General features: G+C 44.1%; 1 protein-coding gene across 1 annotated transcript; it reads right to left on the minus strand.

Annotated features, from left to right (window-relative positions):
- Window positions 1–505: 505 nt before the first annotated feature.
- Plet1 (placenta expressed transcript 1) lies at window positions 506–10327 on the minus strand. Its single transcript, XM_005378121.2, has 4 exons — window positions 10064–10327; window positions 4871–5063; window positions 3325–3386; window positions 506–1372 (listed from the first exon to the last, which is right to left on the minus strand). Exons 1-4 carry the CDS (start codon window positions 10245–10247, stop codon window positions 1110–1112), a joined length of 702 nt encoding a protein of 233 aa, XP_005378178.1. The 5' UTR covers window positions 10248–10327; the 3' UTR covers window positions 506–1109.
- Window positions 10328–27547: the final 17220 nt, after the last annotated feature.

Below are 27547 nucleotides of genomic sequence, written 5' to 3' on the forward strand. Positions count from 1 at the left end.
TTACCATGGGGAAGAAAGTGGCCAGCTTGCACTTGAGGAAAATGAAAATCAAGATAAATTTACCCTTCGATCTGGCCTTGAAAACATACACACATGCATAATTTCGTTAATTTTTTAAACATTTCATTTAATACATGAAATATGATTTGAGCCAGGTGTGGTGGTGCATGCCTATAATCCCAGCGCCTGGGAGTTTGAGGCAGGAGGATCATTACAAGCCTGAGGTCAGCCTGAGCTGTGTAGTGAGTTCAAGCCCAGCCTGAACTACATAGCAAAACCCTGTCTCGAAAAAACAAAACCAAGGGGCTGGGGATTTAGCTCAGCGACACAGAGCCTGCCTGGCAAGTGCGAGGGCGTGAGTTCAATTCCCGGTACCAGAAACAAACAAACAAACAAATAAACAAAAAAAGAAAAAACAAAACCAAAATTAAAAATATGTGATTTGATAACATTCTCTAAATTGTAAGTTAGTCACTCATTAAAGACAACTTTGAATTTAACGCAGTCATTCTTCAAGTCTCAAGTATCATTTATTTGGTGTGACTTAGGACAAAGCACATAATTTTTCCTGTCATTGCCCGCTCAGACATGGCACCATCCTATCCTCTTGCCCTTTGGCATCTACTCTTAGGGATAAGATGGGAGGCCGCCGTAGCTTCAGAGCCATTTCTCCCTCCCCCTGAGTCACAGTCCCAGGAATTCTGTGTCACCTGGGTGGCTTTTGGTCAGAAAGCTGAGATCAGATCATCTTGAACGTAGGGAAAGAGTCTTCCTCCAGAAAATGAGGAGGCACGGAGGAACCCTTTGGCTATTAAAAAAAGTTCGGGTTGACTGTCACCATGTTAAACTCAGAGGCAGAATTCCAGGCTACCATCAGGCTAGGTCTGTGTATTTACAGAAAGCATAATTTGTGTCCTGAAAGATCCAGTTAAACATTGGTGTGACCCGTGCCCACCAGCAAGTGCCCCAGTCCTTGGCCTGCAGTAGTGACAGTGAAGTTGCGCAGCTTGAGAATGTGAGGCCTTGGTCCACCTACACTGAAGCCCAGGCCTAGAGCCTCAGTATGGGAGGCTGCACCGGAAGCTGAGCAACTGCTCTCCTGCTTTCCTTTAGAAGAGGAGCTTGCTGGTAAGAAAAACGAGCAGGATGTGAATGGCACTCGCGATGGGGCTGCTGAACGCTCTCACAGCCAAGTTTTGGGTCGAGTTCTTGGTTTGGGCCGTGTTCTCAGTTTGGGCCGTGGTCTCGGTTTGGGCCGTGGTCTCGGTTTGGGCCATGGTCTTGGTTTGGGCTGTGCTCATGGTTGTGTTGATGGTCATAGTTGTGTTCAGAGCGTTGGTGGACGTCCTGGTGGCTGAGGTTGTAGTTATCACTGGGACAAACAAACAAACAAATAAACAAACAGTGTCAGAATCTCTTCAATGGTGGGTGGGCATTGGAACAAGAGGCTAATTGGATAGATTGCTGGAGCCAGTGTTCAAGAGTGAAATTCACTCCACACCTCTCCAGTGCCAGCTCAGGTGTTTGTGGAGGAGGGTACAGAATGTTAAGTCACACAAAGACACCCTGAAGGTCTGCGCCGTCTTGTGAGGGGAGGGGGGATCTACTGAATTTATACAACTGCTGGATTTATTTTTGGCCTGGGGGGTGTCTTCAGATCCTTAATATTAGATTCATTAGTGCAAGTCTGATTCAGAATAGCACAATTTTATGTTCTTGCTCATTTCAAGGGCTTGTAAGAACTCAAAATCATCCAGTCCCCAGGACTGCCGTTTCTGCTGTAAAGTTAGCGCAGGATGCCCTGTCCAATTCCTGACCTCTTTCTGTAGTTTGTGAGGCACCGGTCACTTTCACATGCAGGGACCTGACCCAGTGGTCATTCTCTGAGTTTACCTTGCAGAGAAGCAGAGAAAGTCAGGCGGATAGTCCTGGGGGCCTGTCTGATCCTGCGAAAGGGAATCTGGCAGTGACACCTTCAAGTGTCTGAGAGGACCTTAGAAGGGACCACAAGGACAAGGAGGAAGGGAAACGTCCAGCGATTTATCCAGGCTAGGCAGCCTTCTGCATGCCTGGAGGGTGCCCTCTCCCCCAGCTTTTATGCACATGTTCAGCTCAGAAATGTCCTTGAGGCGGAAAATAACATCCCAGTCCTCTTGGACTGAAAGTTTCCGAAGAAACACTGAAGACTTTCCCGTGGTTGTTTCACTAGGGGTGATCACTTCAGAACTGGTTGGTGGAAACAATTATCCCCTTTGAACACACTGTGCAGTGCGTGCCTGGCAGGAGAACAGGCAGCGCGCTAGGCGTATCGCTCCGCGTCTGGGGCTCTGGGGGCGTGTCCTGTCATCTGGACACTGAGAAAAGGCTGAGTTCTTGTTCTCGGTGGAATCTTATATTTAAAAACTTGATTAAAAATTATTTCTTTAGTTTTAAGAAAAGTGGGAGAAAGCACTGACACGGAATTGGAGCCCTCGATTTGCTGGGCTATCTTAGGTAAGAGCCTACCTTTCTGACCTTTGTTTTTAAAATTTGTTTCAGCACCTTACAGGGAGGTCAGAGAAGAGGAAAGGGACGGATAAGGGGAAAGAAGGGTGAAGAGCCTCAGAAGGCTGTGAAGTTCGGGGCTACAGCCTGTGAAAAGCCAGAGAAAATTCCTGGTGATAGTGATGGTGGCCAAGGGCCACTTTAAGAACTCATAAAATTATTGGCATTTCTCAGAGGTCAACCCATTTTTGGTGCAACTCCTCTCCCCTCACCCTCATCCCCTTTAACACATTTTGGCTAAAGTCGATTATAAGCCAGGTATGGTGGCCCATGCCTGTAATCCCAGCAGTCGGGAGGCTGAGGCAAGAGGATTGTGAGTTCAAGGCCAACCTGGGCTACAAAGTGAGTTCAAGACCAGCCTGAACTACATAGTGAGACCTTGTCTCAAAAAAAAAAAAAAAAAAAAAAAAAAAAGGAAAGAAAGAATAAAAGTCTATTATAGCTAATGAACGATTTCTATGAGTGAGGATTCTTTGTGGAACCAGAGGAGGATGTTGATTTTCGTATTGATGTCTGTGTCATATTGAATAGAACAGCTCATACGGAGCTAACGGTGACCATAAAAACTTCTGAGATGTTGCAGAACTCTTGGGGAGGGCTTTTGCTTTCCACAGGGCATTGTGATAAGAGCTTGGGCAGATCTTCTGTGGGTTCCAAGGTACTGCGAGACTCAACCGATATCTGAGTATTGCAGGATAAGAAAACACTTTTTTTCTAGAGCACGCACAAGGCTGATTGAGTTTACAGTCAGATCTGTAAATGGGCTACGCAAATACTCACCTTGCCTTCCCAGATTCTGAGAAAAAAACACAGCCGAGTTGTTGAAGTAGACAAGGAAGACTCTGTGGAGGGCAGATCAATGAGAGAGACGGTGAGGACCTCATCTGTGGAATTCACAAGTTCCGCTCACGTTTCTGCTTCTCTGGAACACCCCACCCTCTTAATCCTGTCTGCGCTTACTTCCTCTGGGCACAATTAGCAGATCATTAAATATGAGTCTGCTCTGTATTGTATTGACTAAGCTCCTCCACAATCTTTCCTCCAAACCACCTCTCCCACCCTCCTACTTCCTCCAGCTCACCGCCCTGAAATCCCCCTCGGCTGGGCCACACCTCCATTTAAGCCAGCCCCCCTGTCTATAGTCCTGGTCACGTGTGCTCAGAGGCTCACGGGCAGCTTTCCCTCTGAAGTTGTTTCTCCCTGTTGCTACTAACACAGACAGGTCTCTGTACGGCACTGAATTTCTGTTGCGCCCCACTGGAGGGCCAAGTTCTTGTGAACAATGCCTGATACATCAGAGGTGCTTAATGTTCCTTAAGTGACCCATACAGCTTGCTCTGTTGTTACCATATCAGAGGGTACACTCTATTATCAGACTTTGTTTATACATTGAACAAATGATGAAGAAAGATCCCTACATGCCAATCATTACGCCTGGTGCTGAAAGGACAATGGGGAACAAGACAAGCTTAGTTCTTACCCTCGTGACATTTATACTGTCCTCAGAGAGACTGGTTTTGAGTCAGTGATCAACTAATCTGTTTAGCTATTGATCACAGTTGTGATAGGTGCTCTGATGAAGGAGAGGAAGTTATGAGACTGTTTAATAGAGTCCCTCCTTGATCTGCAGTTCAGGGAATGCTGAGGAAGTGATGCTTCGCCTCAGTAATTATTTCTGTATGGGCGTCACCAACTTCATTATGGGCCGGGCCCTCTCCACATCCCCTTTGTGCCTTACCCAGCACGGTACCGGGCACAGCGGGGTCCTTGCCCCTGTGCCCCCTCCCCTGGATCAAGACCATGAGTGTCATGTCGTGAACAAGCAGAGAAGCGAGGTGTGCGACTTAGGAGGGGTGTGCAAGCCACGGACAGTGGGACTGCACTGTTTCTCTTGCACATTGCCAGTGTTGGTATTTTATCTGTCCTGCACGGAGAGTGCAGGCTTTAATGAGGTGAGATGAAAGGAAAGTCCTCTCCCTAATTAGCCACGGCTGGGTTGTAAGCAACCGCTGTCATGGTCAGGCTGATTAGGAGCAGCTCCCTTTGGATTCTGCTCTTGTTCTTCATTCTGTGGGCATAATAGTACCTCCTCCAAAGGCAATTAAGTCTGAGTAGGCCCAGAGCATGGCAGAAGAGAGCCAGATGGCTTGACAGTATCACCATCAGCATAACCCTCTGAGATTAGGCTGTTGACGGTGGACACAACCTGATGATCAGATCTGCTCTTTCAGGACAGAATGTAGTTTTAGTCTTCCTGGGTGAAGGTAAAGCTGCAAAGCCCAAAATAAAAATTTAACAGTCAAAGCAAAATCATGTAAGTTCTTACTTCAGCCTGTGCGCAGTGTCCTTGGAGTTCAGAACACAATTTGTCTTGAGGAACGTGTCGTTAGAGGAAGTCAGGTGATACAGGGCGCTGCCGTTACAGTCCTCATCTCCTTGACAGAGGCCCACGACATTGTCGTGCTTGTCTACGACTTCTAGGACCACCATACTGACATTGCCATTCGTAGGAACCCAAACTAGGAGGAAGGGGTGAGAGATCCATCAGCCATCTGTGCTGTGTGAACCGAGGTATAAGCGCATAAAATACAAATTAATCGTGAGAAAAGGTTACAAGGAATGCATCCCTATAGTGTGGTCCCATCTTTGTAAAAGTAGCTGAAGAGTGTCTAGAAGGAAATACAAGTCATTAACTGTAGCGATTTCTTGGTAGTGAGAGTACAGGTGGTTTTTATTTTCTTCCCATTTTCTTGTATTTTCCAAATTTTCTGCTGTGAAAGATGCTCAAAAGACCTGTTCTCAGCCCTGGTTTGGGCCTCTTCTCAGGGCAGGGGTGGGGATGTTTGGTGCACATGAAAGGGTCAGGTGGGCTCCTGGGACATGCTCTGTGAATGGAAGGGACCTCTAATGCCAAGTAAAAGCAAAGCCCTGATCCTGGCCCCAGAAATGCTGATTCTCTTAGTCTCCATTGTTGAAGGTGTGGGATGGTGGGAGTGGGGTGGGAGGGGGGTGGTTCTGAGCTACAGGGGCCAAACCGAAGTACCTGTCACATAACCCTTTAGGATTCTTTTCCTCTCAGACAAGTCTCCCCCTTGACCCAGCCAGGCAAGCATGTTCAGGGAACCTCGTGATTCTTGTTAATTTCAGCACTCTGATGGGTCAGAGGGGAGGAATTTCATGACAATACTGTATTTTGGTCCCTCTATTTCGTCCCGTAGGAGGTCCCTTGTGAGTGCATTCCACAGGGTTACACTGTTTGCTCTCCAGGTGGCCTCTCAGCCGCCTTAAATTCCTTCAAAGATTTCTCCTTCACAAAGCAAAGAAAGGGGATCTTGTAGCACAACAGGTTCATTGGACAGTCCTGGATCTGTATTCTGCCTCTAAAACTTAGGAGCAGGTCATGCCCTCTCTAATTCTCATTTCTTTCAGTTCATCATTCGTGCCACATGCTTCCCTCCCCTCTCCTCCTCTCCCTTCCGCTTCCCTCCCCTCCCTTCTTCCCCTACTTTTTTTTCTTTTCTTTTTTCTTTCTTTCTTTCTTTCTTTCTTTCTTTCTTTCTTTCTTTCTTTCTTTCTTTCTTTCTTTCTTTCTTTCTTTCTTTCTTTCTTTCTTTTTATAGTGGTACTGGGAATCGGACCCAGGGCCTATGCACTGAACTATGTTTTCAACTCTTCATTTTTCATTTTGAGACAGAGTCTTGCTGAGTTGCTAAGGGGCCCACACTAGGCTCAAACTTTCCATCAGTCCTTCTTCTTCAGCCTCAGAGAGTGTTGGGGTTATGGGCATGTGCTGTTGCTGTAGGAAAAATGTAACTCTTGACCTGCTAAATGTCAAACACGCCGAGTTCATGGTCTCACAGCGTGGAGGAATGAAGTCGCAAACCAAAGGAAGAAATTAGGAGAGTTTCCTTGAAAATAAAGGGAAGGAAAATAGTCTCTGGATTTCCAGGCAGGGTCCAAATGGGTGGCCACCACGCCCGTTGTGAGGGGTATTGTATACAGCAAAATCACAACATGGGTACCACGTGGGTCAGACTACAGTCAACCTATAGGAATACAAGTATAGCTGCTTAGCTAATATTGATCCAGTAGGGAAGCAAGTCACATAGCAGGAGTACTTGGAAAGAGCAAAGGCATTTTTGGGAAGGGGCAGGAGTATGGGTCTGGATGTTCTGGTCACCCACCTACGTGCCTGATGCTAATTACAGTGTAATCTCAAATCACTGTTTAGCTTGCAGGCCTGGCTATTGCATCTCTGTCCTGAGGCCTGGCTGTCTTCAGATTTCTCCCGAGGCACAGTTCTGATGTCTCAGTTTCTTGCGCTGACTTCTTCTAGGGCCTGATCCTTCTCTGAATATATAGTTATTGAATTATTTTTAGCCCACCGTACTTCTCTGGCCTGTTGTTTGCTTTGCCAGTCAAGGTCAGCTGACCCAAATCTCACAGTGTCGCACTTGGTCAGGGAGCAGCTGACGTTTGTCCTACATCTGTGCAACGCGGTGTGGTGGCGGTGATGCATGACCGTGTCACACCAACAGTCATCAAGCTGTCAGCTCTTTAAGGAAGTGTTTCTGCCAGTTCCTTCTTCTGCTTTCTTCCTTTCACTCTGCAGTAATTCCTCCTTTCTCCTCTCCCCCTCACCTGTATTCTCTGGATTTCTGGAGGTTCTTTTCCCCCAGGGTGCCTGTGCCCTGCTATGGCGCCAGGCAGACTTCCTCACACAACCCGTCCTTCAGGACTCGCTCCCGTCCGAAGACTTCCAAGTGTCCCTCCTTCTAGAACATCTAAACATTTCATCTTTTATGCATTATTTCTGCCTCTGTCTTATCAATAATAGTGCCTGGTACCTGGAGCTTAGGACTCTAAGAACCTAGCTTCACACTGCTTGCATTCTGTTTTATGGGCAGCTGCTTGACCCCATTCTGCAGTGCCCTGAGCCCACACCCGGTCCATACCTGCCCCAGGCCCTTGTTTGTGACTTTCTGCCTTTCTGAAATTCTTCCTTCTCATCATACACCCCACCCCCAGTTTCACCCCAAGATCCTGCTCATGTCTCTCCTTGGACCAATTTAGGCCTCTTTTCCCCTCACACTTAGTCGAGCACTTCATTATATCCTGTGGTTTCACCTGTGATAGTACCTGACCCAGGAAGGGCACAAAATAAGTATTTATTGGTCCATTTAAAAAAGTTCTCCTGCAATCCCAGCACTCGGGAGGCTGAGACAGGAGGATCGTTACGAGTTCGAGACCAGCCTGGGCTACAAGTTGAGCTCACGGCCAGCCTGAACTGCACAGCGAGACCCTGTCTCAAAAAAGACAAAAACAAAAGCAAAAACAAACCAACCAACAAACAAAAGTTGTACATTCAATGTGGTAGGATGCCTTAAAGCTTAGTTCAGAAAGAAAGGCAGGCGGATGACATTCCCCCTGCTCACAAATATAAAAAATGGAAGCGGTTGACCCAGCATAGTCTTAATGTAAATGTCACTGCCTTAAATAGTTCTTTCCCTGATATCTAAACAAGCTCAGGGAACCTGTTCTAAGGTACTGCCTGAGCCGCTGTTATCAGTTGGGATCTGCCAAGCCATTTATATGTGACTCGTCAATGTTGACATAACGCTAAGATGTAAAAGGATTTCAAAACCAGAATAAGGAAAGGTGCTGGCCCGGGGGAGCATTTACTTGGAATCCTCAGAAGTTTCGAGCCCGGCCAATGACCCTGCTGGATTATATCATGGAGCCTGCTGTGGATTACAGGTGAGGAATTGAATCTGGCTCTTCTCATCCCTGAAGACGGGGGATTTAGACCCTCACCTTCCAGCGCTCCCAATGTGAGAGCACCACAGAGCTGTTGTGCATTTCTGTTCTGAGCGGGGCCGTGACGGTGCATAGCGTGTGTAGGCATTCAAGGAACCTGAATTCTTTTCCTCTTCCCTTTTCCTGGCTCCACCTGGCACCTGTGTAACTGCTGTGACCACTCTTCACCTCCGTCTTCCTGCTCCGTCTCCTTCCTTTTAGAAGGCTGCTGTATCTCTATGATATCTTCATATAAGAGACCTCTCTTTCTCCCATTTTAGTAGCAAAATTCTTCATCTCATGACCTGTTATCTTCTATCAGAGACCTGTAATGCCTCATGTAGTAATGCTTGTGATTCCCCACGTCATCCATCTATCTATCTATCTATCTATCTATCTAATCTATCCATCAATCATTTATCTACATCTGATATCCATCTTGAACTATAAGATTATCCTTCCTACTCTGGTAGGTCAAGAGCCACTGCCTGAGGAAGTGGGACATTATTAGCCCTGTCACAACAGAAGCACTTAGTGACAGTCCCAAGAAAAGATGGAAAGGAAAGACAAGCCAGGATGTGTGGAGGCATGCCAGGCCGTTCACTTGCCAAGTCTGGGAGTCTGTAGACCCTGTCACCCTGGTGGTCTCTGCAAAATTTGCTCAGTCTTTTAAGAAGACAGGATCTGAAGCTGGACAACCCTTGGCTGTTATCTTCAGATATTAGTGCTGTGACAGTCTAAAGACCTTGAGTAGATTTTTAACGTCTCTATGCCTCAGCTCTTTTCTGTGAAAAGGGAAGATGATAGCCTTTGCTGCTTGAACAATGCCCAGGATATAACAGGAAATGTTGGCTCTTATTATCTCTAATAAGAGCTGTGCTGTGAGGGAAAGGTCACTGAAACTGGAATGCTGGTTTCCATCTCAGTTCCACCATGCCGTGGCTTTGTGACCTGCATTCGTTTCTTAGCATCTATGCCTCTGCTTGGGGATCTACAAAATGGGAACGATAACGAGATCTACCTGGAAGGTCAGTATGAAGACTAAATGCGTTCATACACACAAATCAGATGTTGCTGTGATGAAACTAATTAGAAAGGATGTCCCTTGGCTTGTAGGTTTGGCTGATCCCCAGAGGGATGTTGTAAAATGCGTTCTAGGCATTCCTACCAAAAGTTTTGGATTAAGAATGAAAAAAGCTGGTTCTGCCACTGACTAGCAACGAGACCCTAAGTAAGTCATTTAACTTTTCTTGGCTTCAGGCTCCTTACACCAAAGGTGGGATAATAATATTTTCCCTGCTGTCTGAGATTTTTCACTCACACAGAAAAAATGCAAATAGTACCTCCTGGAGTTGTGCAGCAGAGTCATTTACGCGGCACAGTTTTGTCAGTGGATGTAAAAGGCTATAGACTGTGGTGCAATTATTATCTCACTTTACTGAAGTCAGAGAATGTGCCCCCGTTTGCTCTGCTAGGGTTCATTTAATCTGGGTATTGCAACCTTATGCCTTCTGTGGCTCAGGATTGGACAGAGAATATGCAAAAATAGTCCCCTCAACCCAGTCTCACACACATTCTCCTTTTTCTTTCTTCCCTCACCTCCCACCTGGTTCAAAAACACATATTCTGTGCACCTGAGAGCCAGAAGGAGGGGTATGTTCTGAAATTCTGGCTCACACCCCCCAGAGATCAAAAGACAGTGGAAAGAATGGTTTATACTCACTTGTGTAGATCGTGTTGCCCTGAAAAACTTCTGTCTTGATCTGAATTCCTGGGTTTTGGGTGGTGAAGACCTTATCAAAGACCGTGCAGTTAGTGCTGTAACTTGTAAAGTTGGCAGAAGAAAAGTGTAGTCCGAGGCACAGGAATAGCCCAAGTGGTAGAAACATGGAACGGAGGCCTGCCATGGTCTTGAGCTGCTTGGAGAGCGAGGAGTCTAACACTGGTAAGACTGGCCACGGCCGACTCTCCTTCAGGGACTCTCCTTCTCCTTAAATGCTCTGAAGCAGGAGCTTCTGCATGAGGTCACACATGCAAATCTTCTTCCCGCCCCTCCTGGAAACGCAGTGCCTTCTGGAACTGGCCCAAGGCATCCACCAGGAGTGAATCATCAGTCACTAGTTACCTGTCACCCGTGATGCTCTACCAGTTCCAGTTTGGGGAATGTAGGGATGATGGTTTTCTTTTGCATATCATTCATCTCAGCCTTTGCTCTTTGAGGAAAGCTGTTGAGACAAGGTAAATGCCAGCCAAAGTGAAATTAGGGTTGAGTAATTATCACATACCTGCCCTGTTTGGAAGCTCCGTTCTTTTCTCTGTAGGAACTCAGGCACAGAAACCCTCTTTTCCTGGAATATCACATATGCTCTTCCTATACCCCTTGATCAGATATTTTCCCAGCCCCCATTGCTTCATGGCTAGCATAGACCTAGAAAGACTGTATCTGGATTTATAATGATTGCTTTGATAAGAAACAGCTCAGGTCCACATTATGCAGAGCACCGTGGCACAAGGGAACTTGTAGACATAGTTTTCTTCTTTCGTATCTTCCCTTTGACTTTTGTAATTTACTTACTAAAGAAGAAAAGCAGAAATAAGTATGCTGCTTTGTGAGCAGAAAGAAACAAACAAAAAAATGTAGGATTGACTCAAAGTCATACCTTGAGTGCTTCTCCAAGAGTGTGGGGTGAAAACTACACTCGTATAAAAGCAACAAGAATCCTGGCTAAGGGGCTGGGGATTTAGCTCAGTGGCAAAGCGCCTGCCTGGCAAGTGCAAGGTAGTGAGTTCGGTTCCCGGTACCGGAGAGAAACCAAAAAAACAAAACAAAACAAAACAAAAGAATCCTGGCCAACATGGTCAGAACAAACCTTTTCAGAACTCTGGAAATTAATCAAAGGCTTACAACCATCCGGAAATATTTACCTCAGAAAAATTGTTGAATGGCATTGAAACTATTTGGCAGTTCACCTTGCCCCATGGCCCCCCCAGTCTCCATGGTTGCCTTGGCAACCAACAATTTGCAGCTATAGTAGCTGTGAAGACCAGCAAACTATCGGCCAAAGTGAAATTAGGGTTGAGTAATTATCACATACCGTAATTATCACAGTGTAAGGAGACAACATTGGTTTGGCAGTTTCCAAAAAGTCTCACCCTCAGACAGCTGTCACAGTGTGACTTGTCTGGAACTTGCCTTTAAAGCTTCATTCTTAGAGTGTGGCTTTATTTGACCTGACTCAGAATTTTCCCTGTGCAAATAACCTTATTGCTGGGGTATTTGTCAACCCCACCCCACCCCAAGCCAAACATAATAAGGGAGAATTTTTAAACATTGCAGATCTCTAATGCAGCAGTTCCAGCTGGGATTAAAAAGGGCTGAGTTTAAAACAGAAAAAAAAGCCAGGCGTGGTGGACCATGCCTGTAATTCCAGCACTTAGTAGGCTGAGGCAGGAGGAGTACTGTGAGTTTGAGGTCAGTCTAGGCTATGTAATGAGTTCAGTGCCAGTCTGAACTACATAGTGAGACCTTATCTCAGAAAAAACAAAAGAAAAAACTGGGGTAAGAAATGTTTGTAGAAAACAGAAAACGTCATACAAATTTCTGGGAATCTCGAAGGCCATATACATGAGCAGAGGTACACGCATGCTCAGGAAAGACCCAAGAAAGGCCTAATTTCTCACCTTTGGCTGATTTTGAGGTGCTACACAAGCAGGAAGGGAAGATTAAATCAGACTTATAAACTGCCTACCTGATGAAGCCACAGCCTAGAATGTACACAGAGCGGCGCTTAGCAAAGACTGGGATTTACTGGCTTAAGACAATTAAGGAAATTTCTGTTTATTCTTTAGCTGATCACTAAATTAGCTGAACAGAGACCACACATGATAAAGAATACAGACTTTATAGAATTAATTTGGGAAAGTTAGACAACAGGCAAGGAGCAGTAGCAGCAATGACAACAACAAAGCAACAACAAGAAGCCCAGGGAGAGGAGGAGAACCTGGTGTCTGGAGTTGCCATATTATGTTTTTTAAATGTTTTTTTCTTTTTTTTACTTTAAAGGAAGAAAAATGAACAAAATCACAAGAATAAAGTCAAAAACAAAACAACACAAAACAATAAGAAATGATACAGATTTTAAAACAAGATGATAGGAAATTAACAGTGGTTGTTATATTACATATTGTTATCTTCAATGATGTTCCTCAGATTACCAGATGTAAGAATGGAAGATTGTTCAAATCATTAGAGAATAAAAAAAAAATTAGAGATGATACAGAGCTTCAATAAACAAGATGATAGGAGTTCAATATAAATGTTTAATTTTCAAAAAAAAAAAATAAAATAAAATGGGCTTGGGGGTCAGAGTAAGTTAGAAGTGGAGTATGTGCCTAGCATGCATGAGGCCCTGGGTTCAATCTTCAGCACTACTGAAAACCAAAGAAACAAATACCAAAAAACAAACAAAAGCCAAACCCCACATATATAACATACCTGTATACATATGCCACACAGTATACCATAACCTATATATGTAACATATAAAATACTAAAAAAAAAATTTGACATGCAAAAATATATGTTACAGTCATTTGAGCAATACAAATTGAAACAATGCTGAGATTTCATCTCATTCCAGGAGGAATAGCTATCATCAAGAAATCAACCAATAACAAATGCTAGCAAGTCTGTGGGGGAAAAAAGAACCTTTTCCCTACTGTTGGTGGAAGTGTAACTGGTATAACCCCTATGGAAATCAGTATGGAGATTCCTTAAAAAAACTAAAGCTGGAGGTTTCATTTCACTCAACTAGTCCCCTTCTAGAGATCTTCCTGAAAGAGTTAAAAGCATCATACTAGTGATATATGCATATCTATATAACAGCACAATTTTAATACATGAACCTTGGAAATAGCCCATATACCCATCAACAGATGAATAGATAAAGAAAATGTGGTATTTATATACAGTGGAGTACTACTCTTCTATAAAGAAGCATAAACTTGAGTCATTTGTCGGTAAGTGGAAATACCTTGAGACCATAATTTTAAATGAAATAAAGAAGACACATAAGTTTAAATATCACATTGATTCTCTGGTGTGAGAAGCTTTAAGGATAAACAAGGAGCAAAATGGAGGATGGATAATGGGAAGTAGGAAGAACATGTTCAAATGGGAAAGGGAACAAGGGAGAGGGAAGGGAAGGGAATGAAAGGAAAAAGGATTACAAAAACAAAGAATGAGCCGGTCGTGGTGGTGCATGCTTGTAATCCCAGCACTTGGGAGGCTGAGGCAGGAGGAGTGTAGTGAGTTCGAGACCAACCTGGGCTACAAAGTGAGCTTAAGGCCAGCCTGAGCTGCATAGTGAGACAAAGCCAAAAAAAAAAAAAAAAAAAAAAAAAAAAAAAAAAAAAAGAAAAAAAAGCCAAAAAAAAGAAAAAAAAAGAAAAAAAAACAACAAAGAATGAAAGGGAAAACAGAAACAAAACTTCTGTAAATGGGGAGGGGAAGAAGGGTTGAAAGGAGGGAGGGAAATGGGGGGAAAAAGAAGTATGATATATTATGTGCAGGTACAAATTCCCTATGATGAGTGTGAGCACTATGTATGGCAAACATGTACTAAGAAAAAATTTTTAAATGAATATATATGGATTAGTCATTTAAAAATTTTTTATTAGTACATATATATACTCCATATATATATATGGCATACAAACCCAACAAGAATATGTGGCCATATAGAATGAAAAATAATCAACTCTCAGTCAGCAGAAACTGTTCCTGAGCTAACCTAGTTGCTGGACTTACTAGACAAGGACATTAATTCAGTTTTTTAAATATATTAAAGAACAAGAAGAAACCATGTCAAAAGGATTAAAGGGCATGTATGAAAATGATAGCATCTAATGAAGAATAGTAATAAAGGGACAGAAATGACAAGCAATAACAAAGTAGAAATTATGCAGTTCAAGGCAGGTCTGGTGGTACACATCTGTAATCCCAGCACTCTGGGAAACTGAGGCAGGAGGGTGGCAAGTTTGAGCCCAGTCTGGGCAAATTAGCAATTTAATGAGATCTTGTTGGAAAAAAAAATGAAAAGAGGGCTGAGGACACACAGACACACAGACACACAGACACACACACACACACAGAAGAGAAATCCTGCAGTTAAAAGTCAAGTAACTATAATTAAAAAGAAAAATCAGTAAAAGTATTCAATAGCAGATTGGTAGGAGAAACTGTCATTGAACTTTAAATTGGTTCACTTAAATAAATTAAATAAGAGAAGTACAAGACTTGTGTACCAGAACTACAGCAAGGGACTAAAAATAACATGATCTTGGAAAAATGCAACTAAGTTGGAGTACTCACATGTCTCAATTTTAAAACATACTACAAAGCTATATTAACCAAGACAGCATGGTACTGGCATAAGTATAGATCTATATATCAATAGAATAGAACTGAGAGTGCAGAAGTAAACCCATACACTCACGAACAACTGATTTTTGAGACGGGGCCAAGACAACTCAATGGGGGTTGTCCCCCTACCTCATACCATACACAAAAATTAACTCCAAACTGGGTACGGTGGTCTAAGCTGTCATCCTAGCACACTGCGAGGCTGAGGCAGATGGACTGCAGCTTGAGATCCACTTATGCGATAGGGAGAGGGAGACTTTGTGACTCAGACTCTGTCTCAGAATAAGAACTGAAAAAGGGCTGGGAATGTCGGTTAGTGGAAAGATCCCGGGTGCCATCCTCAGGACTGAAAACAAACAAACAAAAATAAAAACACTCCAGATGGATCAAGGGCCTAAATATAAAACTATAAAACCCTTTAAAAAATAGGTATAAATCATTATGACCTTTATTTAGGCAATGGCTTCTTAGACATGATGCCTAAAACAAAGACAAATTTTTAAAAAATATGAATTAATCTTCATAAAAACTAAAAGCTCCTGTTCTGCAAAGGGTACTATGAAGAAAATGAAAAGACAGCCTGTATAATGGGAGAAAACATTTGCAAATTATGTACGATAAGGGCCTCCTATCCAAAATACAGAGGAACACTTAGCAGCTCAACAATAAAAAGATAAATATCCTCATTAAATGGACGGAGGGTTTGAGTATTTTTTTCCAAATGCACATGAAAATAACCAATAAGTACATGACAAGATATTTAACATCTTTAGTCATTAGGAAAATGCAAATGAAAATTATGTCGAGAAACCACCTTATAGACATTATCACGACTACCAGCTAGTGACGCCTAATCAGAAGTGTTGGCAAGGTTATGGAGACATTGGAACACTCATACATTGATGGTGGAAATGTAGAATGATGTAGCCTCTTTGGAAAACAGTTTAGCATTTCAAAAAGTTAAATACAAGCCTGATATTATGACACATCATTGTAATCCTAGCACTCTGGGAGGCTGAGACAGGAGGATCACAAGTTTGAGCCTAGCCTGTGTAACTTAGTAATTTAGTCAGACTCTGTCTTGAAGTAAAAATATTTTTTTAAAAACAAGACTGGTGGTATAGCTCAGTGTGAAGTCTCTGGGTTCCACAGTACTGAAAAAGTAAAAATAAAAAAAGTTAAACAGAGTTACTACTCTATGGTCCAGGAACTCTATACCTGAGTATATACATAAAAATTTAAAAAACACATCCATACAAATGCTTCTACATGAAGGCAGAAACATTATTCATAATAGCCCCAAAGTGAAAACAACCCAAATATCCATGAACTCATGAAGTTTATCATTTCTTCAAAAAGTTAAACAAAACATGGTATGCCTATACAATGGGCTGTTACAAAAATGGATGAAGTACTGATACATGCTCTAATGTGGACGAACCTTGAAAAGGTTATGCTAAGTGAAAAAAAGCCAGACACAAAAGACAGCATACTGTCTGATTTCATTTACATGTAATATCCAGAATAGGCAAATCCGTGGATGCACAAGGTGGGTGTCAGAACTACAGGGAGGGACAAGAAGGAGGTGACTACTAATTTATTCAGGGTCCCTTTTGGGCGTAGAAATAGATAGCAGTGATACTGTTACAGCCTTGTGAAGACTCCAAAAGCCACTGAGTTGAATTTTATGGGATGTGAATGATCTCAAAAATTGTTATTTACATAACATGCTGTGTAGGCAAGTTGGGGTAGTAGAAGGGAATTAGTATTAGATCTCTTCAGAATCCTGGATTTTGGAGAGTGTTTAACCAATTCAAGCTTTCATCTTCACTTTTTTAGGGGGAGGTTGGGCCTTGAGCAAAGTGCTGTCACTGAGCTACCCCAGCCAGCTTCTCCACTTGTGAAAACTGGAACAGTAATACCAGCCTTAAACTGTCTTGGGGGTGGGGTGGGCCTGAGACACGGTAAATGTTTAATACAGCTTAGTTTTTTCCTTCCTCCCTCCCGACCCTCCCTTGCTTCATTCCTTCTTAATTTATACCAGATTAAGGTAGAGGGTCAGGAGAAAATAAAACACAGGAGTCCTGCTGTTGAGATGAGGACTGTAGTCTAAACCTCTCTGTGAATTGGGGGCAGAGGGTTAGGGCATGGAAATAATTTGCACTGGAAAACTCTGACTGAAGCAACACTGCCGCATTCATCACTGTTATGTGGAATTTGGTTCAAGGGAGCACCAGGGTGAAGGTGTACTAGCATTGCCCCTAGGGAGGAAGGGTGTCTACTGGCTGCAGGGACAGCTGTTGGCAAAACAGAGCTGTCTGTTGATTCTAGCTAGAAAGGACTTGATGTTTCTTGAGGACGGGACCAGAAGGAAAAAACACTTTAAAAAACACATTTTGAGGGGCCTCCCTATACTACCCCCATTCATTTCTTTAACATTTGGGGCTCTAGTTGTTGGAAACTGACACTTTTAAAAAGCCTCAGCTGCGAGTGGTGGTGTATACCTGTAATGCTAGCATTTAGGAGGCTGAGGTAGGAGGATCACCAGGAGTTCAAGGCCAGTCTTGGCTACACAGTGAGTTAAAGATCAGCCTAAACTACACAGCAAGGCCCTGTTTCAGTTTAAAAAGTTTCATGTGTGATTCTCGGGTCATAGAAAGCGTCTTGTTAACGTGCAGCTTCTGTCTAACAGATGTGGTGGGAGGCCCGAGATCCCTCATCTCTAACAGGCTCCTGGATGGCGCCGCAGTGCTGCTGGCGCGTGGACCACACCCAGGACAGCGAAGACGCAGCTGATCTGAGTAAACCAGGCCAGAACTGAATGTCAGACCTCCTGTTAAAACTGGAAATGCTAGGGTCTATTATTGTAGACAGCTAAGAAAGATAGAGATTAATAGACAGTCAGGGATCGGCCCTCGAGGGAGCCAGTGCGAAAGACGAGACCCGTCAAAATCTTAGCTAAAAGCGCATCTAGAGAGAGGTGGGATGGCCAGGCCTGCGAGCCTCCCTGGAGATAAACACCTGCTTGAGATTCTACAGTAATTAACACCTCCTGGCCCACTGAGCCCGGATAGGGCATCAGACAGGTGGGTGAGTGATCAGAACATTCAGACCCTTCCCAGAGGTGCCTTTGTTCTTTCTACATTAAAAGTTTTGAGTAAGCTAAAGTTAGCGATGAATGACGCTGGCCATATACTCTTGCTGTGTGACTCGTTTCTCTGTTAGATCAATACTAGCCAAGCAGGCGTACTTGTCATCCTGTAGGTCAGTGATGGAGAACCTTTTAGGACTTTCAGTGATACAAAAGCCCGTTGTGGCCCGCACGTCATAGGTTTGCCAGCATTTCTGTGGGTTCTGTGGGTTACACTTAACAAAGAGCCTCGGTGGCCGCCACTGAGAACCCCTAGTAGAAATGCTATATCTTTTCTTCTTGTTACTCCCAATAAAACTCTCTGAACCTCCGCCTTTGGTTTGCGACTTTGTCCCTCATGTTGTGAGACCCCTGACTTGGCGCATCTGACATCTAGCAGGTTGGGAGTTACTTTTGCCTGTCCCGCTATGGCTACCGTGTACCCCAAACTTGCCAGTCTGCTTGGAGCTTGTATTCCAGGACTCTTGGCGACCACTTCACTGGTCTCGGGGAAGGACAGCTGTCAGGAATAGAGAGCAACTGGTCTCCCAAGGTCAAAGCCTAATAGGAGACTTCCTTAAGTTCATCACAAATTACTACTGGTCCGTCTGAGGAGCGCTGGGATTTTGATTCTGTCTCCTAAGGGTGTCCAAAGTGTATGAGCTCAACATGCCACAAATGGGGCAAAGTATTCTTACAGGCTGAGAGGCGCAGTGTAAATCTTGATCTCATGATATAACCTCGGTCTCTGTTTAACCGGCCTGAGCCTCAGTTGTCTTCCGCATATTGTGGAGGTCGTAATACTAACCCTACATGATCATGTTAAGATTGAAAGGAAATAATGTGACCCCCAAGTGCCCACTTTTACTATCGAAGGCAGGTCACCGTGCTAACTCTAGGGAGAAGGGCCAGCAAAGAATAGAAGGACCCACAGAACTTTTACCCTCTCTGTTCGCCCGCAGTGGAGTGTATACTAGGCTGTATTTTTGGATTGTTGGCTCAGAATAGTGGATTTTATGTTCTCGACCATCCCACAATGAGGGCCCCTGTGCTTTGGGCGTAGCTAACCAGTGGTGAGCTTTTTTAGAAGATACCATCCTCGTTCCCTCATGCCTTACATGTTATCTGAGAAAGATCACCCTGATGTCTATCACGTTAGACATTTTCAAGCTGAACTGGTCCTAAGAAATATGTGAATATGCATCCGAGCTACCACAGCCCTCCTAAGAAGTGATTTTTTTTTGTAAGTCCCTTATTTATATCAGAGAAAATAGAATAGAGAGATGAAATGATTTGCCCAAGGGGATGATGGGACACTGGGACACAGATAGAACACTGGGACTAGGAGACCATTCCTCTCCACTCACTTGGGTTTGGGTGACATCCAGGGCCAACCCTCCCTCCAGTGATATATGTAACTTAATCAGCGTAACCATACACAGTTCTTGTCGAAAGCCCCTAATTCAGGATGACGCAGTCCTCTGTTAATCATGCCTGTCAGTCTTACCTAGAAACCCAGTGAGAGGCATTCGGGGTGGCGTGCACCGCCCACCCCAGAAATCCAAAAGCCCGATTTTAGCTGTGTGCTTCTTGCCTTCCCTGTTTTTCTGGCACCTGAGCGTGGATATCTGCTGGATTTAACCCGCGGTATCGGAACCACTTACTGCAGTTGCAAAGACAGGACTAGGCCTTGGCCTCCTTCCTTGCAGCTGGGCTTTCCTCTGCACAGTTCTGCTCTCTAGTTAATACATGTTTGTTCCACTTCTCATTTTACATTCAGATGTAATCGAGACACTGTACATTTGCATTTTAATTAGCATTCTTTGTAGTTCATCTGGGACTCCTCCCCAGTCTACTTGCTTACTATTGCAATAATTAATAGTTATATCTTCACTCAAGACCTTTTGTCAGTCACGTCTGTGGCTTCATTTAACCTGGAGTGTGTCAGGGGCACAGGGGTTCTGCACGATGCTGTGGTCACACTGGCGTGTTTGCTTCGTTGGTCTGGGCTCTAGGGTGGGGACAGAGGGAGCTGCTGAAGGTCACACTGCTTTAAGGGACGCTTTAGAGGCATTTGCCTCGGGACTCCAGAGTGGTGGTAAGCCGGAAAAACTGTTCATTTATCTTCACGGGATGATAGGAACAAGGGTAAAATGTGAGAACTTGAAAAAGAAAGCCAAAATTATTCAATTTAAAGGCCTGCCTTTTATTCTGACATTACAGCCCTTTGCCCTTGTGTAAGAATGGCTTCTTAAGTGAAATCACGGTCTTTGAAGATGGTAGATGCCCTCCCTCCAACTGCTTATTTTTTAATCTCTTTATCTGGTAAAATGAAAACGTGCTACTCTACCCAGCTCTGTGATAGCCAAAGTCTGGAAACCAGGGATTTGAAAGATTTAGTGTGCCTTCTAACTTCTAGAAATGCCCACGTCCCTGAGGCAAACAGCAGGGATGGCTGTGTTTAAGTAGGAGTTGGAAGGTTGCGTCTCAGGAAAGAGTGTTCAAGATCTTTCTTCCAGGGCTAGGACCAAAGTACCCCCCAATAGGCAATTGATTTCTTTTGTTTTTGGAAAGAAATCGAAGTGTTGTGCTTAGTGCCCTGCTGAGAGTGGTTCGCTGGGCGAGGAAGTGCAATGAGACAAGAAGAGAGCTCAGGGCTTGGTGTTTTCTGTTCCCTAACAGACATGGGTGGAGGAAAGGCATTCCCAGCCGAGGGGGAGGCCGGCTTCCCCCTGAGAGACAAGAACTCTGCCTGAGAGAAACCCACTGCCAAGTCCCAAAGACAGCTAAGCAAGCCCAGGCCAGCGCCTGGAAATGCGGGGCTCTCCTCAGTTCCTCCTTAGCAGTGCTTTAAAATTTCTTGGAAAGGTGTAGTATGTAATCAAGAAATTTGACCACATTCAACCAGAAAGTTCTGTAGTGAAAAAATATGAGACAGTTTCATCCGTGGGGCCTGAATTGGAACTCCCAGGATGAGCTGTGGGTTAGCCTAGTGGTCTGACAAGGATGTGCTGGAGATACCCATCTTGGGGGGGCAAAGGCAAGGAAATACTCATCTCCTGGACTTCCTCTACGTTCCATTGTTGAAAAACCTATTGATTTTCTAGCACTCTACCTTGTTTAAGTAAGGTTGAAAGTGTCTTACAGAAATATAAGATTTTAAAATCTTAAGGATATAGGGAAAAGAAAAGCAGAAAAAATAAATCCTAGGAGAAAGATGGAGTTCATCATCTCTGAAATGTTTAGCAAGTGTCTGTGCCTGGCACTGCTGCGGGCCCCGGGAGAAGATAGCGACTTCTCCTATGCCGTTTATGAGGTGCTGAGAGCACGCAGCTGCCCAGGTCATCTAATCTTCACAGCGCGGCTACCGGAAGTCACCCCTGAATCCAACCGCGTGTCCTCTCTTTTTCAGATCATTTCATCAATTGAGTCACAGGAAGATACTTTAATTCATGTTTGCCTTGAAAACGAATGATGAACTGTGATTTTTCTCATGTACTAATTTGATACTATGTAATAGCATTTAAATATCATGACTGTATACTTAACAGTTTATCTTCCCTATAAATGAAAACAAATGACGTAATCTACTTTCCTGCTAACAGTGAGGCTCTATGTCTAGCCTCTTAAAAAAAGCAGTTTGTTACTTACATACTTTGCTATTGTTAATTAATTTCAGAATTATTTGCAGTCTTTTATTGCCTCAGATGTTGAGAAACACAGACTTAATAAATGAAAAGTCCTGTTCTAGGAACATGTCCTTCCATTGAGGATTGCCACTTCAAAGATTTCTTTTGTGACATGTAAAAGATATTTTAAAATGACCGTGGAAATTAAAATTTTAAAGTTCTAATTAACTATGCTTTTCTTAATATATTAGATGCCCTCTAGAGATACACTGATTTACTTTAGTTATTTATAATGTATTGATAACTAATATTATTTAAGAATTAACACAAATACACTATCGAATTTTTGGCATCAATAAAATTGTACAAAAGGTAGTATTTTACCTTATTGTGAATAAATACTTAAACATTTACAATACATACTCTCAAGCCAGAGATTCTGGTGTAGTGGGTATGCAACCCTGGATATCAGTATTCCTGTTTTCTTTTTTTTTTCCGTTTTTATTTTTTATTAGTACATGTTTGCATTACCTAATGATTACATTCTTTGTGAGGTGTTGGTTCTTGTACATAACATGTATTAATTTTTTAAAAATCCTTTTACCTTCCCCTCTCCCTCCACCTCCTGGTCCCTTTCCCTTTTGAACAAAACGTATCTCCCTATTTCCCATTGTCTATCTTTTATTTTACTCTTTATTTATATTTTGGGTTTCACATATAAGAGATTTTTGTTTTGGTCCTTTTGAGACAGGGTCTCACTATGCAGTTCAGACTGGCCTTGAGCTCACTTTGTAGCCCAGGCTGGTCTTGAACTCTCAATGATCCCCTGCCTCAGCCTCCCAAGTGCTGGGATTACAGGCATGCAGCACCATGCCCGGCTTCACATATAAGAAAAACCATGGGGTATTTAAACTTGTGTGTCTGATTTATTTCACTTAATATTATGGTCTCAAGGTGTATCCATTTTCCTACAAATGACTCAGGTTTACCCTTGTTTATAGCAGAATAGTACTCCATTGTGTAAAAATACCACATTTTCTTTCTTCTTTCATCTGTTCATGGGCATCTAGGCTATTTCCATGATTTAGCTACATATCATGAATGGTGCTACTTAAAACATGGGTATAAATATATCATTGTAATATGATGTGTAACTCTTTTGGGAAGATACCTAGAAGGGGAACTGCTGGTTCAAATAGAATTTCTAGTTTTAGTTTTTTGAGGAATCTCCATACAGATTTCCACAGTGGCTATATAGTACTGCCACCAATGTGCAAGTGTTCCTTTCCCCACTACACTTTCACCACTATTTATTTCTGGTTGACTTCTTGATGATAGTCATTCTTTCTGGAGTGAGATAAAATCTCAGTGTTATTTCAAGTTGCATCTCTCTGATGGTCAGCGACTTTGAAGATTTTTCATGTGTTTATTGGCCATTGTGCTTCTCCTCCTGAGAAGTCTCTGTTCATTTCAGTTCCCTGTCTTTGTGTGTGTGTGTGTGTGTGTGTGTGTGTGTGTGTGTGTTTTCTGCCGGTACTGGGAATCGAACTCATGACCTTTCACTTGCCAGGCAGGTGCTGTGCCGCTGAGCTAAATCCCCAGCCCTTCCCTATCTTTTGATGAAGCTTGACAATCTCCTCAGGTGCTGCCAGAGTTGGAAACTGCTTCTCCCACTGAGTGGTATAGGGAAAAGAAGAAGGAATCTGATCAGCCTGGTGATGAGTTGGGAAAGGTAAAGGAATGACCATTTTCAAGACATCTTGAGCAAAAATTTGCTAGATTTTTGCTTTCATCTTTTGAATTCTTTTACCTTGTTTAGTTTTTATGAGATAGGGATAGCCATGTAATCCAGGCTAGCCTTGAACTCACTATGTGTCCCAGACTGACCTCCCACCCGTGATTCTCTTGCCTCAGCCTCCCTGATGCTGGAATTACAGCCATGCATCACCACGCCCAGGTCTCACTTAGTGTATTTAGACCTCAGAGCTACTGCATGAGCTAGGAATGATCACCCCCATTTTACCGGAACTGGGACGTGGTGGTATTGAGTGTATTGACCAAAAGCTAGTAGGTAAAGGAGCTGAGATTTATACGTAAGTATTTATTTCTACTTCACCTTTTAACAAAGAGTGGTTTTGAGCTTTGTGCTGGAATTTGAACCCAGAGCTTATTGGCTATGGGCTTGAACTAGCTCATGACATCTCATTACAAAAGCGGAAAGTGATTTGGGTCAGGCATAATGGCAATGTCTTGATTTTCTAAAATTGGTACTCTGGGGCCTTTACACAAAAAATTCTCAGGAACGCTCATTCAATAACTATGAGTGGTAAGAGCTACTGTAGACAGAAACAAACTTTCTTGATGTTTTATTCTCAAGGGATAAATACTACTATTTTATTTGCTTGCTGTGGCGGTGCTTTTGCTACGTAGGGGACATTGGACAGTGCCTGGAGGCATTCTGGCTGTCACGAGGGGTGGGAGTGAGGGCGGCTACTGGCATCTAGTGGGCAGAAGCCCGGGTGCTGCCGTGCACAGGAGGACCCCACAACAGAACATTATCTAGCCCAAAATGCCAGTAGTGCTGAGATTGTGAAACCTTGCTCTAAAGCAAAGAATTATTTGGTATGTGAAATGTGAATGATTTTAATAGCAACCAATAAATAACGTTTATTAAATATTCGTGGTGCTTGGAACACTTTGTCAGCAGTTATGATCTTAATACCACTCCCAAAGCACCATTACAAGTGATTTCTTACCTTACCTTTCCTACACTGCTCTGGAAAACTGATAGCGCTTAGACCACTTGAGCAGCCATCGGAAGGGAAACTGCAGAGTCCGTACTGTGAGAAGGAGGGTGCGTGAGGGCAAGGAAGATGGCTCATTTAAATGCTGGGGGAAGCTGGATCTGTGAAGCTGAGAAGAAACACCTGTGTTTATCCCTGCCTTTCCATTTGCACCAATATGACCTCCAACCAACGGCGTGAACTGCCCTATTGCCTCATCCATAAAATAATGGTACCACGCACCCCATAAGGGTGTTGTGAGCTTTTAAGGAGAGAATACAGGCAAAACACAATGCCTGGCCCAGACGAAGCACTCAATGCCTGCTTTGTTTCCTTATTATTGTTGCTGGAGACACACCACCGAGGCGGTGCCGGAGAGCTACCCACACCTCCTCCAGAGGGAACTCTGTTTCCCAGGCTTTGTCCCTCCTTGAGCAATGCAAGGTGAGTCAGGACTGCATGTGCTTCACCTGGGCACCAGGATGTGTCCTGCCCAGCTGGTAATGAATCTTCCACCCAGCTGAGCTGGCTAAGGGGTAGTGGCAAGGGAGGACAGCAAGTCCCATTTTCTTGTGAAACTTTGTAACCAAAAGGCTCTTATCTCAGTCTGCAGAGCACAGACAGGGCGGGGAGCTGGTGCCTGAAGCCTCCGCTGCAGAATGAAGAATGCGAGGGGCGCCACGGCTCCTCACAGGCTCCAGAAGTCTTCCGGCCCTTCCCCCTTCCCCTGGCAGGACAGAACCTTCTGGTGAGGTGATAGGTTGGTTTGGCCCATGGAGATTCAAGTAAAGGCAGAGGGAAGGGTAGTCTCGCCTGGACACGTGCCAGTTTCCCCACAAATGAGGTCATTCTGGTTCTCACCTCTGTTCGACATGGGGTTTACCGGAGAAGGGCATCTTGTCTTTATCTTTTGTTCTGTACACCTTTGCTGCCCTCTCATGAGATGGTATTTTTAGTTTTAACTGAAACCATTCCAACCCTATGTCCTTTGGTTTTCCCTGTCCACACGCAGTCCTATTCCGGCTTAGGAGCTCTGGAGAGCAAGGAGCAGGGGAGGGCTGCGCTCGGAGGGTGTGGCTACTTCCAGCTGTGTCTATCAGTCCTCCTCTCTTGCTGCTGTCTCAGAATGTTCCCTTCATTCTCTGGATTCCTAGCCCTGACCTGGTCTCGACTTGTCCCATGCCTCCGGCTTCTGGCTCCTCTGCTTGGCTATCTTCTGGGTTTCGGTTGTAGAGAAAAGCTGCTGGATGGTGGATAGGGGTGGGACGGGGTCCTTCCAGGAGAGACTAAAAGACATTTCAGCTCTTGTCTATATTCACTTCTCTTCTAATTCCTCGCCATATTCCCTGTCTTGATCTATACCGGAATTCCTAGAAATTTGTGCCCAAGAGAGTGGTATCAGCTTACTCAGCAAGCAGAGCCTAAGGAGGTGCAAGTGTTTGTGGGAACACTGGCCGCTCAGGCCCAGCATCGGGATTTAGCTGGGGTTAGGCACCATTGAGAACCAATAGCACCAAGGCCACAAATCCACAGCCTTTGCTTCCTCACTCCGCTTCCTAGTTCTGCTGACCTTCGTTTTTTAGATTCCTCACACAGACCTGGGCTCCCTGGGCTGGGTCCTGCCCTCTCATTCTCATCTCCATCTCTGTGCTTGGCTGTTTTCCAAGCTGTACTTGAAGGAGCTTGGGTGTGAGAGTTGGTTTCAAATCACTGCTGTTCCACCTTCCAGCATGTGACCTGCTAACTCTCGATGTTTGTTTTCTCATTTGCAGTACATGTCTTATACCCCTGCAGCGAGAATTAATCAATTCCAGGATTTTTTTTTTTTTTTTGAGGGCTTCATGTGTCAGGCACTGTGCTATGTCTTGAGGGGAGGAAGGGCACAGAGACCAGTAGCGGATGCTTCCTTTGGAATGGCGTTTGGTTTGGTGTTAGAACGTAGTTCACCAGCGGGTATTTGCAAAAACAGTGGGGAAATGCTAAGGTAGAGAGAAGCAGCGGATGCCTTAGGCGATGGTGCTCTTTGGAGTCAATGGTAGATGAGCTGATTGGAAGGACGGGGGAGGGGTGTGGATGTTTCTGGAGAAGAATGGAGGTGTGAAGCAGCCTGGTGTGAGCAGCAACTGACTAACAGGTAATGAATATGCAAGACAGAGTGACAGGTACTAATGCTGGCAAATGAACAGGGGCCAAGTCATGATCGGGTGAAGCATTTTGAACCTTATCCATAGGCAAGCAGGAGAGTTACACAGCAGGAGCTGAGTTTAGACAGACTGCATTAGCGGCTATCTTGAGGAATGGGTGGGAGAATGGAAAAATCTGGAAGCAGGAGTCTGATGAGGAGGGTGTGATAATATTTATGTTCAGATCAGTGACAAGTAAACACGAAATAGTTGGCAGGTATAGGGGAGATTTAAAAAGAAAAGGCAACGAAGAGTAGGCCTTAGAGGTAGATTGCTGAAGAGAAGGTGGAGCCAGGGATGGCACCAGGTGTCCTGCTTGCCTGGACAGGTGGGTGGTGGTGCTTTTGACTAAGGTGGAGATCACAGGAGGGGCAGGCTCAGGGCCAGGGTGGAGAAGATGAGGTAAGTTTCTAACAGGTCTCACTTGAGGCACCTGTGGCAAGTCCTGATGGAAATGTCCAGCATGCAGTTATCTATGCAAATCTCATGTTCAGGAGGAAATTCCAGGCTGGAGGTACAGATTTGGGAGTTGTCAGAATGTAGGAGTCAATGAAAACTTCATCAATGGATGCTATTGTACAAAGACATGGTGCAGAAGGCAAAGAGCAGAAGCATAAGGACTGAGACACAGGGAACCCCATGATTAGCTGGTGGGTGGAGGAGGTGTCCAAGGTGGGGACCCACAGGTGACATAGGGAGAGTAGCATTTCAGTCACCAGACAGCAAATGGTTTCAACAGAGTGGGCAGGAGGGTCAAATACAACAGGCATAGAAGTGTAGAAAATTAGCCATTGGATTTGGTGGTGAAAGATAGTGATTTCTGACAGAGGAGTGGTACATATGAGCCCAGAGACTGCAGTAGATTGAATTGGGAAGCCAAAGTGGTAGGGAGGGAAGTGCAGGTTTTAGTACAGAAAGAAGATAATGGATAATGGGGGGCTGGGGACAACTGGGGAAAGGAAGTTCTTCTTCTTCTTCTTCTTCTTCTTCTTCTTCTTCTTCTTCTTCTTCTTCTTCTTCTTCTTCTTCTTCTTCTTCTTCTTCTTCTTCTTCTTCTT

Source organism: Chinchilla lanigera, unplaced genomic scaffold (assembly GCF_000276665.1).
Source record: "Chinchilla lanigera isolate Chin_1 unplaced genomic scaffold, ChiLan1.0 scaffold00011, whole genome shotgun sequence".
NCBI classification, from domain to species: Eukaryota; Metazoa; Chordata; class Mammalia; order Rodentia; family Chinchillidae; genus Chinchilla; species Chinchilla lanigera.